At 31.2% G+C, this 15,265-nt stretch overlaps 1 protein-coding gene across 1 annotated transcript in view; it reads left to right on the plus strand.

Annotated features, from left to right (window-relative positions):
• Positions 1–15,265, plus strand: part of LOC118069012 (protein groucho-like) — a 32,579-nt gene that overhangs the window by 15,372 nt on the left and 1,942 nt on the right. The window contains exons 5-9 of the mRNA XM_035086820.1: positions 2,799–2,936; positions 9,035–9,314; positions 10,797–10,822; positions 14,048–14,188; positions 14,467–14,987. Coding sequence (XP_034942711.1) covers positions 2,799–2,936; positions 9,035–9,314; positions 10,797–10,822; positions 14,048–14,188; positions 14,467–14,987 — 1,106 coding nt within the window. The remainder of the gene's footprint in view (positions 1–2,798; positions 2,937–9,034; positions 9,315–10,796; positions 10,823–14,047; positions 14,189–14,466; positions 14,988–15,265) is intronic.

Below are 15,265 nucleotides of genomic sequence, written 5' to 3' on the forward strand. Positions count from 1 at the left end.
CTATTAATATTACAAATATTTATTTGAGTAGTCTCATGCTAATGAGGTCAACTAAGAGCTAATAATAATTGATTTTCTGTTAAATAATTAAATCACCTTATGAAGGTACGATAAAACTATTGATCAAAATAAAACATCAATTTAATTATTTTAAATTATACTTGAAATAATTTTTTCACAAAAGTTTTCATTTTTTCTTGAGATATTATTCTACAAAATAGTACAAATATCTATTTATCGACAAAGTTTTGTAAACTTGGAAATATTCAACTGCGGCTTAACGTATGGAATTTATAGTTTTGAAAGTGTTAAGTGGGTTCTTTCCCTCTCTGCTTCCCTCTTCATTGTTCAGTGGCTCACAGTTAATACTCCCCAGTGATTCTCTTGCGGCAAACGATAACGGGGTAATTACTTTTACGAGGTGCGGCTCGGCGAACGTTTTCCTCAATTAATAACAATGGCCTCGCTTACACCTGTGAATTAACGCCCGTCGTAGTCACAAACTCGAACTGGTGTGCACTAATGCAAAATGTGATAATAACGTGAGACTTTAGTAGAAACTAATTGAAATCTCATTCTTCTTATTTTACAACTTTTCATCACTATTTATTTATTTCAATAAAAAATATTACATCAATTTCAATGAAAATATTTAACTCATAATCAGTTTTATTATTTTCCTTACACCAGACGGAACATGACTGTTTGTTATTCAAGACCCATATATTTTGGTTGTTATTAATTGATCGAAATAATTCATGTAAATAAAGTAATATCAGGGTTTACATGTTAACATGACGCATCACAATTATATTAATAATTCAAGGTCGTATTAGATAATGCAGATAGTAAATATCCTCATTAGATGATTATATTGTATATTTATTTAAAATTCAGACATATATAGATTGTTCTGGCGAACAGAACTACCTGTATTTGTAAAACTGATAAAATAGTCACAAATAAAATTTAATTTCATGTAATCATATCATTTAATATTTACCAAAATATTGATTAATAATCAATTATTCCGTTCCTAATCTGTTAACTATTTGAACATGTTTTTTTTCTTTAAATGTAAATCAATTAAATGTATTCATGTGCTACTTGGACTCAAAACTACTATTTTAATTATTTGTTAACAAATTAATTAACATTTGTTTTTGTTAATTTTTTTTTCTGTGTTTATTTCGATATAAAATTAATTAATTGATAATGGGTTATTCAAAAATAAATTTGCAGTTACTTTATGTATAAATAATGGATAAATTAGTGTTTAAATCGATATTATATTTGAGTATTTATTTACGTCAAGAATATTTGATTTGGTCGTGAAAAAGAGTGATGGAAAGCTGTGATGTACATGTATATATATATGTAGGCTAAGTAAAAGGTGTGTAAGCCTGTACTAATTCATTTTATACTTTGTATACTCATCTGCCGTGTAATTAAAGCACCAGATGGATTGAAGGTATTAACCGTGTAAATGTTTGTTTAGTTGAAGATAACCCTGGAGACCTTGTGGAAACGTCAAATACCGTAAAATTTTATCTATCTTCTGCTTAGAATTTATGAAGAGCAATGGTTTATTTCAAACTTGACACGTGTGCGTTTATTTAATACTCACTGTATTATTATTACAACTGTACTCCATTTTATATATGAATATAATCATTTTTTTTTTAATTAAAAGATTTTATTTGTGTCACTACGCTTTTTAAGCAATGATTTAATTTGAATTTCTTGTAATTAAATTAGTTTGATGGGCAACATATTTATTATTATTTTTCAGGATTAATTAGAATGATTGGTAAAAAGTAATTAATATTGAAATTGTAATCATTTTAAATTTGCATTGTTTCGATAATTTTAACTTATGGAAAATATTTAACCGAAAATTTAATTGAGTATTTTACGTTTTTATCAAATTAATTGAATATTTTAATATAATGTAAATTGAAATTAAAATTAAGGAAAAAATACGCATTCTATAATATAAAATGAAGATAATTGAAACATTTATGCAATTATTTTTTTTTTTATTCCAATTAAAGTAACATTATAAAAAAAAATTGTTCCCAGTGTTTCAGTTAATTCGATTTAATTAAATCATTATGAGGATAAAAATTAAGGAAAAAATTGGATAAAAAAAGATGAGAAAGGAACATGATAATAACAAAAAAAGATATTGTTAAGTATAAATTTTTTATTACAGTTGTCATAAAAAATTTATATAGAGGGATATTTTTCTCGTTTAGTTTTATAGTACACTTGGCAGTTAAACTAAATAGATATAAATGAATGGCAGTAGGGGAATGTTATTAGAACATTTCACAACTGAGGTTTTACCTCACGCGTCGTTTGATCTCCCGTCGAGTTAAAAGGCGTCAGTACAAAAGTGTTTTTCATGAGACTTGCTAAGAGAAGAAGGCGTTAGTTTAGTGATGAAGGAGAAAAAAAAACGACTGAAAAAAGGTATATACGAACGGTTGAAAAAATATAATGCTTTCAGAAGTCAGCGTGTGAGAATGAAGAAAGATGGTAGAGAAACGCGCGGGCGTAAATGTAAGATATAAATAATTCTCGTTTGTAGAGAGAACCGAGCCCACGCGAGAGGCTCGTGCTTACAAGGTAAATGAGCCGATTGCCGATTGACCATCTAAGAAACCTCGAGACTTGATGTATTTTATTTTTCTTTACCGCAATTTTTCATTCATTGAATTTTACTCATTAATTTTGATAGCTTTTGATGGAAGGCTGGCAAATTGGTTGATTTTTTTTCTTTCTATTTCTTACAGACGGAAATATCGAAGAGACTGAATGCAATAATAGTTCAAATCTTGCCATTCCTCTCTCAGGAGCATCAACAACAGGTTTTAACAGCGGTAGACAGAGCTAAACAGGTTACGATGACAGAGCTTAATTCTATAGTTGGGGTAAGTTAATATATGTAAATACTTCTTATAGCTTGTAAAGATTTATGTTTTGCAGAAAATAATCATGATAATCATTATGCATAATAACTTTGCGGTGATCGAATATCTGTCAAAAGAATTTAAGCTGCATGAAAAATTTTTTATTTTCTTTTTTGTCGGTCTATTAAAATGTAATCAAGTATCAATAGAATTTTCTAAACCGATTATTCAACAAGACTTGTATTTATATAAATGGGAATGGAATTTTAATTTTTCCATGTTTGCATCTATTCTGGTAGTTTTTTTTTTCAACTAAAATGGAAGGTTAAAATGCAATAAAAAAAAAAGCCAATAAAACATGAAACATATGTATATAGGTTGAAACAAACATTTATGCAAGTATTTGTTTAAAACAAGTGAAATTACTGTAACTTTGCACCAAAGAGAATAATTGAACGGCTTTAATTGTGTTTCTCGACATATCCGCCACATCCGCGGACAGTAATAATTGTTAATCGATTCACGGATGAATAAGTGAGAGACAGAATAATGTATAAAGTGAAAGAGACAAAGAGAGAGAGAGAGAGATTATGAAGTGACAGAGAAAGAGAGAACATGGATGATGTGCTATCGGGTATACATTGAAATTCAGTAGCGCACGTTATTCGACACCCAACGCGGCCAGACTTATTTCGTAGTGTGTATTACACCGATAAGCGTTGAAATTGGCATTCGAGCGTGGTCCCGTATAATTGAGTTCCGTTGGTACTCGGTACTGTCGTTGTTGAATGGCTGTAGCTCTACGACGTGAATAATTTCCCGAGTTCTCTTCTCTCTATCTTCTATGCTTCTCTCTTTGCCTGTTATTCTGTCATCGTTCCCTTTTAACAGTTAAGTGACGCCTTATCCGCCAAACTTAGACGCTGCAAAGCCTGTAGGGATTTCGTTATTGCTGAGTAATTCTGCAAAAGCTAGTTAACAAGTTTCAATAACAATTATTACTGTTCAACGTACTTATCATCTATTTATATTTACAAATATTTTTTATTTTATTTTTGGTAAAAGAAAACATTTTGTTTTTTTTTTTTTTTTTTTTTTTGCATTAATTCATTTATTGGAGCAGTAATTGATTGAGAGTAAAGCTATTATGTTTCAAAAAGTGAGCTATTGATTTTTTCTTCTGGAAAATAATTTAAAAATGAAATTTTTAACTATGTTTGATCTTTGACAGTTGATTGTTTTACTCCCTTTCTTAAGTTAGTAATTCAATTGTGTTGCATGAGGTGAGGGTTAATAAACCAATCAGTAACGACAATTGAACTGTGGTGGATAAATCATGCACTTTCTAAAAATGAAACAGTGAAGGATATTCAATGATTTGTTTTTAAAAAGTATGTTCATGATACGTTGAATTAATAATAATACTTGTGAAAAATATTCATACAATTAAAAACTTTTCCCATCAACTTTAGCTTCATCTCTTGAATCATAATTTTAGTTATGTTTAATGCACTATTACTGTCATGAATAAATTTATCACCATCTATATTAAACCATTTCGAAACGTTTTTTCTGTGTAAAATTTTTATCGTTCATAGATTGCAATCTAAAATGCTGTTCTGAAGTATAAATAAGTACTCCGTTTACTTTATACACTCAATAACTTTTTTATTCTTACTTCAGTCTAAGAAAATATTCACATCTAACATTTTATTATGAATAACCATCATTTACTGGTACACTATATAAATATTTTTATTAGCAACAAAATAATACGCGAGCTTACCAACATTTGAATGGTTTATTTTTTATTGCAATTATTGTTTCACAAAAAAATAAAAAATAGAGATAGCTTTTTATTAAAATCTATAGAGAAATTTATTTAAAGAAAATAACTGTTTCGATGAAAAAAGTTTACGTACGTTATTAAAAACTTTTATATACATAGATATATATATATGTGCATATATGTATTTGTGATATCTCTCAAAAATTGGCCTCTCTCAATTCTCGCTTGTACAGAACATCCGCCCACATAACCAACGAATAATGTCATTCGGAATCCAATTCACGTTCGCTTGTCACTTGGGAAATTTAAACTTGCGTATACCCCCAGTCGTTCCGATGCTTCGCCATAAAAACAAACCGATGTTCACAATACAATCCGTGATGGTGATCGAAGCGAAACACAAGGGAACAAATACATAACGTTTTCAAAAGAGAAAAATAACTCATACACACGTCAGCAAAACATTTTTTTTTTATATATACTTTTAATAATGGTCTGATAACTCAATTAAGATACTCCAACAATAACTGGGTAAATATTGAATAGATTTTTTATTCATTTGAAATAATTATCCTCATTTTATGGATTAATTAAAGATAAATCAATGGTGTAGTAAAAATTACCTAGTCTGCTCTTTAAAAGTTTATCAGAGGATTTGACTAACCATCAATAACAATTAATTAAAATATTAAAAATTCGGTATTTTGTAATACAGATTTTATGAAGGAATTACTGATTTATTAGTGGACAGATTCAAAAACATTGGCACATTAGTGGATTTTATTTTTATTAATATTATCAGTAAAATTTTCGATGATAAAAAAAATTTCCTATTATCAAAAGTGACTAATCAAATTTCTCTTTATTACTTCCATCTCCAGAGAAAAGAGGATATAAACTAACGACTTCAACATGATTTTGTTCTTTTTGGAGTAATCTTTTCTCCAAGTAAATACTATTTTCGGAGTGAATTAAATTTAACCAGCAATGCTGAAAACTCACTTGAGAAGTGTAGAGTATGAAGAAGCAATGAAGTTGATTATTAATAAAATAAAGTCAAGTTTCAAAGAGCACGAGACTGTGGTCACGTTGAAAGAGAGAATAAATGACATAAGATGATACAGCCATAAACGTGAATGTACATTGCAAATAATATTACAAAGCTTGAGAAATACGGATGAGTAATCAGAACACATGTGGACGGATATTCTAATTGCGCGAGTGGATTCATCGTCGGGTGACGGTTGTACACATATTGGCGGCTACAATGACACGTCTGTACACGTGTAGAACCGCCACGAGGCGTTGCTCGGTGTTCTGTGAAAAGCCGGGAACAGAATGAGCGAGCTAAAGGGATGTATATGCCTAAAGGGTAGAATGTGTATGGTGAAACAAGGATAGGTAACAAGAGAGATGAGAGGATGAAGCAAACAGACCGAAGCGCCAACCCCATGAATATGTATTACTCAGTAAACAGGGGTTGAATCAATATTTCGTTTAATAACACTGCACATCAGTCGACGAGGGGATGGGTACATAGAGGGTTGGTTGCCCCTTTCTCTAACAATCTTCTATCTCATTCCTTCTCTACTGTGTTATAGCACGAACGCTTTCCCCCTTGAAAACACACGGCATACTAGTCGCAACTCCAGTTGGGGTTCACAGGTACACCCCTGGCACGCTTTCACCACTGATGCACCAGATTATTCACGGCGCGTTAAACCTCGTTTGAAACTATTACGTTCCGTTTCGTGCGCCCAACATAAAGTACAGAGTTCCCCTGTTCCAGCTATATATCGTTTGTTACATTTAGTTGCCACTCATGCGCCAAAGATGTAGGGTTGTTCTATGGCTCATAATATAGTGGGTTTTATTCAGGAGATTAATTTTTACTCATTGTGACATGTATGCCTTTGAAGATAATGACTGGTTTGTGACCAAATGATTTAGGCTTTCAGAGAATTGCTTCAACTGTTCTGATTTAACGATTCTAAAGATAGACATCAACAAATTATCGGCTTCATGCACTAGCTTTTCTTTTTTTTTATATTGTTACTCTAGTAGATAATTTACTAGTATTTTTAAATTTAACTCAAACCTTGTAATCATAAATTGAGGTTGAATGTTCATCATTTGTGGGAAAAATTGATTTAAAAATTTTTCATGAAAGGATCAATTTTCATTAGTACTTGAATCAATATTTATATAAATATTTTGTCACAAAACAATATTTCGGATGGTCAATATTTACATATGAAAATCTAATCAATTCTCAATACAAATAGGATTTAAATATAAATTTCATTGAATTAATAATTAATAATAAACTGGAAAAGTTTTCATTAATTCTATGGATGTGCAGTTAGGTGAGGATTAAAATGAGGGATAGAAATAATAGACGGTTAAAGTGTGGTATACACAATAAATTAAATCGTGTTTTCATCCAAATTTTTCTATACACTTGATAAATATTTAAAGAACAGAATAAACTAACGGGGATAAATTTTTTTTTGTAATTGTAATTTGTTGATTATATTGAAGGCTTAACTCCTCGACGTATAAATCCAGATTTTTTTTTATCACAAAAGAAAATAAAATATTCTGCACGCCTTTAAATTACTTAAACACATATACACACATCAATTTATGGTCAAGTGTATGTGTGCGAGTTACACGGAAATTAATTTGGTCGTCGTAGAGTAGGGCAATAGGCTTAATGGACTACCAATCCTTGCCAGAAGTTAATGCCTGAACGAATTACAGAATCTGCTGAGGGAGTTTATATTCTGTACACATGCGTTCACGAGCATTTTCTGGTCCCCTTCTTGCGGACATTATTGTCCTGGTGAGAGAAACATCCCCCATGGAGATCAACGAGGGTTGCTCGGCTTCCGGTGTGGCCACCAACCCTCAGTGTATCACGAAAATAACTATCACAATCGGTGCACTACAGGCATAGTAGTTGGGGGGTGTTTTCACCCTCATGAGTCCATTGAGTATATATACGAGGGTTGTTGAATGTTGGGGATGAAGAGACCCCTCGTTTCTTTAGGGCAGGAAGCCTAAATGCCTAAGTGAAATCCCCGATAAGCTGGATTCGCGCCCGTAACGAGTTTATCGGGTCTCCTAGGGACAACTACCCCCCTAGGTCTCGGTTCAGTAATATCCGTACCTTAACCCCTCGTTCTTTGTTGAATCGTAAATGCGGATGATGGGAATGTGCGTGAGTGTCGCCTAAGGGTGTTGCCTGACACTGTCGTCGTGTATGTTTATCAAGCACGACTACCCATACACATCATAGTATGACTCTGAAGGGTGGCTCAAATGCGTTACGATATCCTACTCGGTGCTGCGGTTGCCACGATCCAAGTGCAAATTGTCCCTCAGTGCACACGTGCGAGACATCGATGAAACACGCTGTTGCGTTTAATCGGACCACCCTCTCTAGAGAGAAACTCCGACCCACCAAATGTCAGATCCTTATTAGTCTGTACCGATCCCTCGTATGTATACGGGTCTATTCAAGTGTGCTTATAGTCTTTTCAATAACGATTAGAGTCATTGATATTGCCATCATTTACAGTCATATATACACATGACTGAAAGCGTTGTCAAAAGATCATATATTTTTAATCAGTTTCACTTTTTTTACTTCAAGAGATTTTTAATAATTGATATCTTTTTTTTTTCAATAATGATGAATTGAAAACAAAAATTACCAACTTACCATAGCAAACATGGAGAAATGGAAGGGAATTTCCATGATAGGAATATACAACAGACCTATCATTGGGACTGACATGAAATTATCATCCAGTAATGGTTTCGTATTTAGCTATGACTCGATAATAACTTCATTTCCTCGCAAGTCTGCTATATCCTATAAGAGTTGTTGAAAAATTATTAAAGTATTGAACAAACCTGTATCAAAAGTGATAGCTCACATTTCACGTACATTTGCAAAGTTTTCCAATTTCATTTGAACAATGTGATAGCTCTGCAAAAATTACAAAAAAAAAAGAACAGTAAAAATTAATCTGAATTAAATGTTAAGAATGACACTTCACTTTTATTAAAGTAAAACAGTAATTTTGACTCAAAATTTCTTTTCATACAAAAGATCACCGTTAAATAAAACAACTCAAGCATTGGAGTTAAATATCAGTCTCATTGTTAGCAAATTCTTAATTAAAATAACTGTTTTATTCAGTATCATCATTTTATTTAATTACAAATCTTGATGACATTGTTTTCATTTTCATTATAAATAAAATGAAATGACTTAAAGTAATTACTTGTCAGCATAATAATGAATTATTTGGCATTGCAGCAACAGAGACCTGACATACCAAGACTGCTTCAGCAAATGCATGCACAACAATTACCACCAGGTGCAGCAATAGGTCCACATCCTGGATTACCTGGTCTACCAGGACTTGGACCTGCTGGTGGACTTCAAGTTCCTACTTCTGCTTCAGCCGCACTTCTGGGTCTTGGACTTACTCCTGGTGTAGCTACAACAGCTGGTACTAATTCGACACATCCACTTTCTATGCTTGGCAAGCCGGAAATCCATCGTGGCCAGCCAGATGATCTGAAAAGCAATGGAGGTTTGTAATATATATACTTGAATCAACATCATTCTTTTTTTTTCTTCGTGTATTCATTTAAATTGAGGTTTAAACCATAGAGACTTTTTGTTCAAAAAATAATCCTCATAAGAAATAAGGGATCAGTGAAGCAACAATTAATTCTCCAATATATTTTGGTTTTAAAAATAATAATTAAAGTAAATTGGTATCCTTTAGAATCGAATAAATTATTTGAACATTAACATTTTTCTTAATCCATTTAATACACGAAAATAATTTAATTATCAATAATTAAAAATACTTGAAATTAAATTAATTAATTAAACCATTATTTTTATTCACAATATAAATTATTGCATCGAAATATCTAAAACTTGCATATGGATTAATTTAATTCAAGTTTCTCCTTATTCAATCGCAATGTCATAATTTTACAATTAAAATAATTTATACAATCATTTAATGTCTAAAGCTTAATTACATATGCAGATAAACTTGTGTAAAAGGTTCGGTATCTTTCGAGACTGTTTTTTAATCACTTTAATTACATCTTGAGTCTCAGAAAAAAAATTGAATTAATGAGAAATAGTTTAAATCAGAGAGTGCACACATATTTATACATATATATATATATATATATATTCATGATAAAAATCAAATTACACGATAATTGTACGATTATTTAATACAGTTTTTTTTATTCCCCTTTTCACATTGCATCTCTGTCGTTCTATTAAAATTCCTCCCTTAGTTGAAACCCTTTTATTTAAAATGGCTGAGTGGAGAGCATCGCCAATTAATCGTAGCCAGGTGCAGCGACAACGCTATGTGCAAAATACTTTTTTTTACCCTTATTGCTCTGGCGCGTACTTTTTTTCGTCCCATTCACCTCTCAAGCCTCATCCTGTTTGATCTCACATGCGAATGTATGGTGCCCGGGAGCAAGGGGTTAGTCGAGTAGTTGGATCGATCAGGGGCCAATGGTAGGGGCAGTGGATGGGGCAAAAAAAATATGTAGTAAAGAGAGGGAGAAAGAGGAAAAAGATAGAAAAGAGTGAGAGCACGTTCAGGTGGAAATTTTCAAAGCGATATCCTCTTTTGAAACGTGTTTGCCAATGTGTTATGTTGGCGAACACCCTAGTGAGAGATAGAGAATGGATTCAAGGGAGAAAGAAATAACGGGTGGTTTTGTGAAAATCGCAGGCATAAATATGCATGAAGATCATTTATACAGACTCTGACGCGCGTGTACAGCATCGTTATTGGTATTCTCACCGCCACTGACGCATACACACGCTGTATAACTCCGCCATATTGCAATCGTGTTGTTCAGTGGGGAATAAAAAAGAAAAATAACAAAAAAAAAATACATAGCATTTTTGAAAATAGAAAGAAAAAATATTATTGAAATTTTTTTTTTTAACTGATACAATACAACATTTATTACGAAAATAAATAAAATAAATATTCTAAATTCGTGGTTATTTTGGTTTGTTGCAGGGTTGAGTTCGACAGAGGAACGACATGTAAGTACCAACATTTTTGGAATTTTTTTTTATTTTCCATTATCAATAACGATTTATAATAAAATTAATAAAAATCGTGAAAATCATTTATCATTTCGATTGCGAATTAATTTATTGTTCAGCTTTGAATTGGCTTTTTTTTTATGATTAATATAAAAGAAACACTTTGTAAATAGTCAGATAATAAATATCTACAATTTTCACTTCATAAAATCGGTATCATATATCAATAAAGAAAAGTCTATATTCTGTGGGAAAATCTATCATACTGAATGACTGTGAAAGATATCATGAGATTGCGAGAAAAGAGCTATAGATGCTTTCAATTTCTGATATGCTCGTTGGTAAACCCCTAACATGAGTTGTCTAGCCAAGAAAAAAATGAGAAAGAATAAATGGAGAGCCGTGACGTATGATCGCATACAAACGTCACGTGCCGGAGCTCACGGAACTCGGCACACGATTTACGTTTTTCGTGGTTGTAAGACAAAGAAAAGAGAGAATAACGCGATGAGGAGAATATAAATGGTGTAGGAAGCGTTTGAGAAGGTTGCAGAAGACGAATAAGAGAAAAAAAAAAAGAAGAAAGGGTAGTGAGAGAATAGCCAAGAGCGAAGCAAAGAAGGCGAGGATGAGTATTATAGGTTTGCGAAGCCTGTAATCATTGTAGAACCGCGGAACCGCCCATCGACGCCCTCTCATTCTTTTACCATTCTATTTTATCCTCTCTTACAAATACACTGCACTGCTAGCACAGCCTCTTCACTCTACTCTACTGAGTCCTCGGGGTGCAGTACTCTCTTATACTTCTTTGCCGCTTCTCCTCTATATCTCGGCACGCTTTTGTCTTTTTCTCCCCTGCAATTCGCATCGCATGCTCTTTTATTCTCTTCATACCTTATTTTTCTCCACCTCGTCATCGTGCAGCCTGTAATCACTATCATCCCCATTTTTTCTCTCTCTTTTTCTATACATATCTTGGTCTCTTTTTCATTTTTTTTCATATCATTTTAATTTAAAAACATTTTTCTCTCTAATATTTACACGATAATTAATTTGATTGTTTAGGTTTTTTTTTGCGTTGTGTTATAATTACGATTCTTTAATGCAATGATTCAGCGATTTACACTTGAAAATTGTACTAACAAAATTGCTAAGAATAAAATACTAAAGTTTTTGTTTTTTTTTTTCTTATCATTGAAGCACAAATTTGTGTTTGGTACATAGGTTTTCATTTGCGACCAAAAAAATGCATTTTAAAAAAGAATTTTAATGTCTTAATTTTTGCTTGCTTCTTTATTAAAAAAAAAAAAATACTATAAATAAAATTTCAACTCTATTTAGCTATAGATAATTATTCAATAGATATATTGATATTTATTAAATTAATCATATTAAATATTTCAACATCAACTTTATTATTTAAATAAAAGATGTAATTTTTTGTATAAACATTTTTTTATCAGCTAAATAATTAAATGATTATCAGTATTATAAAGATATACGTTTTTATAAATATTGATAAACAAAATTTTTTTTTTTACTTGAATGATGCAGTTTATTAAGCAATAATAAAAATGTAAGCAAAATTGGGACATTGACCTTACGATGACTCATTTAAACATAAATAATAAATAAATAAAATCAAACTAAATATTGAATTTTTTTTATTCATTAATTAATGTATATATTCTGTAATAAATTAATTAAAATTTCGTTCATTTAATTCGACTTATTCAATTAGTAAATAATTATGCAATAAACCGACAGTATTAATTATATTTTTTAACATAAACAAGATAGACTTTAGTTGGAAATGGAGCAGTATTTAATTAATATCTGAAATACCTTTAGAATTAAAAATAATCTATTAATTGATGTCGATACGTAACATTTTAATTAATCATAATAACTAGCATTTATAGGCAATCTCTTGTGTAAACATGATACAAGTATGAGTTAGAGTTCTATAATAGGTTAGTGTGAATTTTAAATAATATATCCATATGAAAGTGTTAAATATGCAATAATAATCTGTCTCACTCACTCTTAATATAAGTATATCACATATACAATCATGTTTCTCTTGGCTTTCGCGCAATGTAAATTTCAATTGGTAATCAACGGCATTTGCAGGCAGTTTCTGAATTGAGATACCTATAAAAGGAAGTCGATCCCGATAATTAATACATCAAAGCGATCGTCGATTTTACACTTGCATAACTTCATTATTCAATCTCGAAATTACCTATGGAAATTGTATTTTAATAATAATGTCCTCGAGTATGGAATTAACTAATGGAAAATCCACGACAAAGTTGAACGCCGGTATCAGAAATAATTTGCTATACTCGCTATTCACTGTTGTTGGAATTTAATAAAACGTTGGTATAATGAATTACGTTTTCATTATGTTAATAAATGAATGAACCGTTTGATCAATTGTGTTTTTAGTCGTATTACCTTCATATCTATCCATTGACGATTTTAATTTCTATTGTATCATTCAGGATAATGTGATCCTTATTAACTTATTTAATCCAACAGCATTATATGATTACAATCATATTATTTCTCTTTAAATCAGTATTGTCATTTTGTATTTATGTTTAATTTTTCAGATTAAAATTAATGCCATTACTTTCTATTAGGAATTTTTTCGTAATATAAAATATACACCATCAATCAGATTTCTTTTTTGCTAGCATTAAGAAGTAATAATTCTAGAGCAATAGTATCCATTGAGATTGATTTACTGTCTTAATCGTTTATAACTGCTTCGAAGTGCTTTAGAGTTTTGTTAAATTCGTAGAAAACTTCCAACACAAGAATTTTAATCTCGTAACCGATGGTTTGATTCGAAGGATTTTTTTGCTATTGATTTTTAACGAATTCATAGAAAACACTCAATGCCAAATTTAACAAAAATTTATTGTCTTATTCGTTTGAATATTTTAACATACATTGTTAGTCTCGTGGCCTCAATCAATTCGTAAGAAAATCGACAAAAATTTTAACGAGATAATCGGTGTATCGACTATTTCTTGTCTCGTGACCTAGATAAATTCATGAAAAATACTCGACATAAAATTTATTGTAATACTACTCCACTTTATCTTTTCAATACGTTTACGTTTTATTTCATGTCTTTCAATGCTTACCAAATAGAATCGTTTATTGATATAGATTATCATTTTTATTTATTTTTTTCTTATTTGATTACAGCGAAGTTCAATATCCCCTGGTGATAAATATAGTAGGCCTCGAACACCACAAGATTCACATCACAGTCATCATTCACAAAATCATCATGATCATCCTATGCATATTAAAAAAATGAAGAAAGAAGATAAAGATATTGGACATGTAAGTTTCATTATTTTCATTTACTTAATTAATTAAATTTTTTTTTTTAATGTAACATCATTTTATAAATTGTTTCAAAAATTTAAGTATAATTAAAAATAAATAAATTAATTTTTATTATTTATTCATGTTTTTAAAAATATTCTGTAATTATTTGAAATAATTTTTTTTATTGATAAAATTTATCTGATTATTTTTAACAAACTTATTTATTTGATAACAACTACTGTTTAACTAGTTTAAGATTAAACATAATACAAATTGGGTTTTGAATACAGAGTGATGGTGAAAAGAGTGATCAAGACTTGGTTGTTGATGATGCAAGTGAAGGGCCAACAAGCCCAGCCGTAAATGGAACCTCATCTCCACGTGAAAATGGTTTAGACAAAGTTTCCTCTCTAAACTCAAACGTTCAAGTGAAGAAAGATGTTCCACCCCATTCACCACGAAGTGGAACCAGTAGTAACGCTAGTACACCATCAGCTAAGAAGATGGAAGAACGTGAGAAACCAACTACGCCAATTTCCAAGCCAATGACACCGACCTCAGCTAGTGGAGTGAAAGCTACAACTTCTAGTAAACTTCTACAAGGTCCACCACCCCCGGGAGTAGTAGGCGCATATCCACCTCACTATCCTCCGGGACCTCCACCACATCATCTGCCTCCACCTCATGTCGACATGATGGGATACAATGGATATGCGGCACCTCGGGGACCGCCTTCACTTCAACAACTGTATGATCCTCATAATGCCATGAGGGCACCCGCAGGCACTATCGGAGTGCCTGGTGGTAAACCGTTAGTATATTTATCAGAAGTTTCTTGTTTAAGTTTACCTTCAAACAGTTACCCTGCTCAATATATTGCTTCAAGAAAAATATAAATTCGTAGCATTGATAAAATTATGCTTCTAATCTTTCGAAAATTACGAGTAGTGATAAATTTATTCAAGATACAGTCTTTTGAAAATAAATGTAGAAGTGAGCGTTTTAAAAGAAAATTTCTTTTGTTAATTTGCTAATATTATTCAGAAACGGATAGTTATAAAAAGTAATTGCAATGATAAGTTAAAGAAA

This window comes from Chelonus insularis, unplaced genomic scaffold (assembly GCF_013357705.1).
Source record: "Chelonus insularis isolate UGA/USDA-ARS -01 unplaced genomic scaffold, ASM1335770v1 contig_404_pilon, whole genome shotgun sequence".
In the NCBI taxonomy this organism is placed as follows: domain Eukaryota; kingdom Metazoa; phylum Arthropoda; class Insecta; order Hymenoptera; family Braconidae; genus Chelonus; species Chelonus insularis.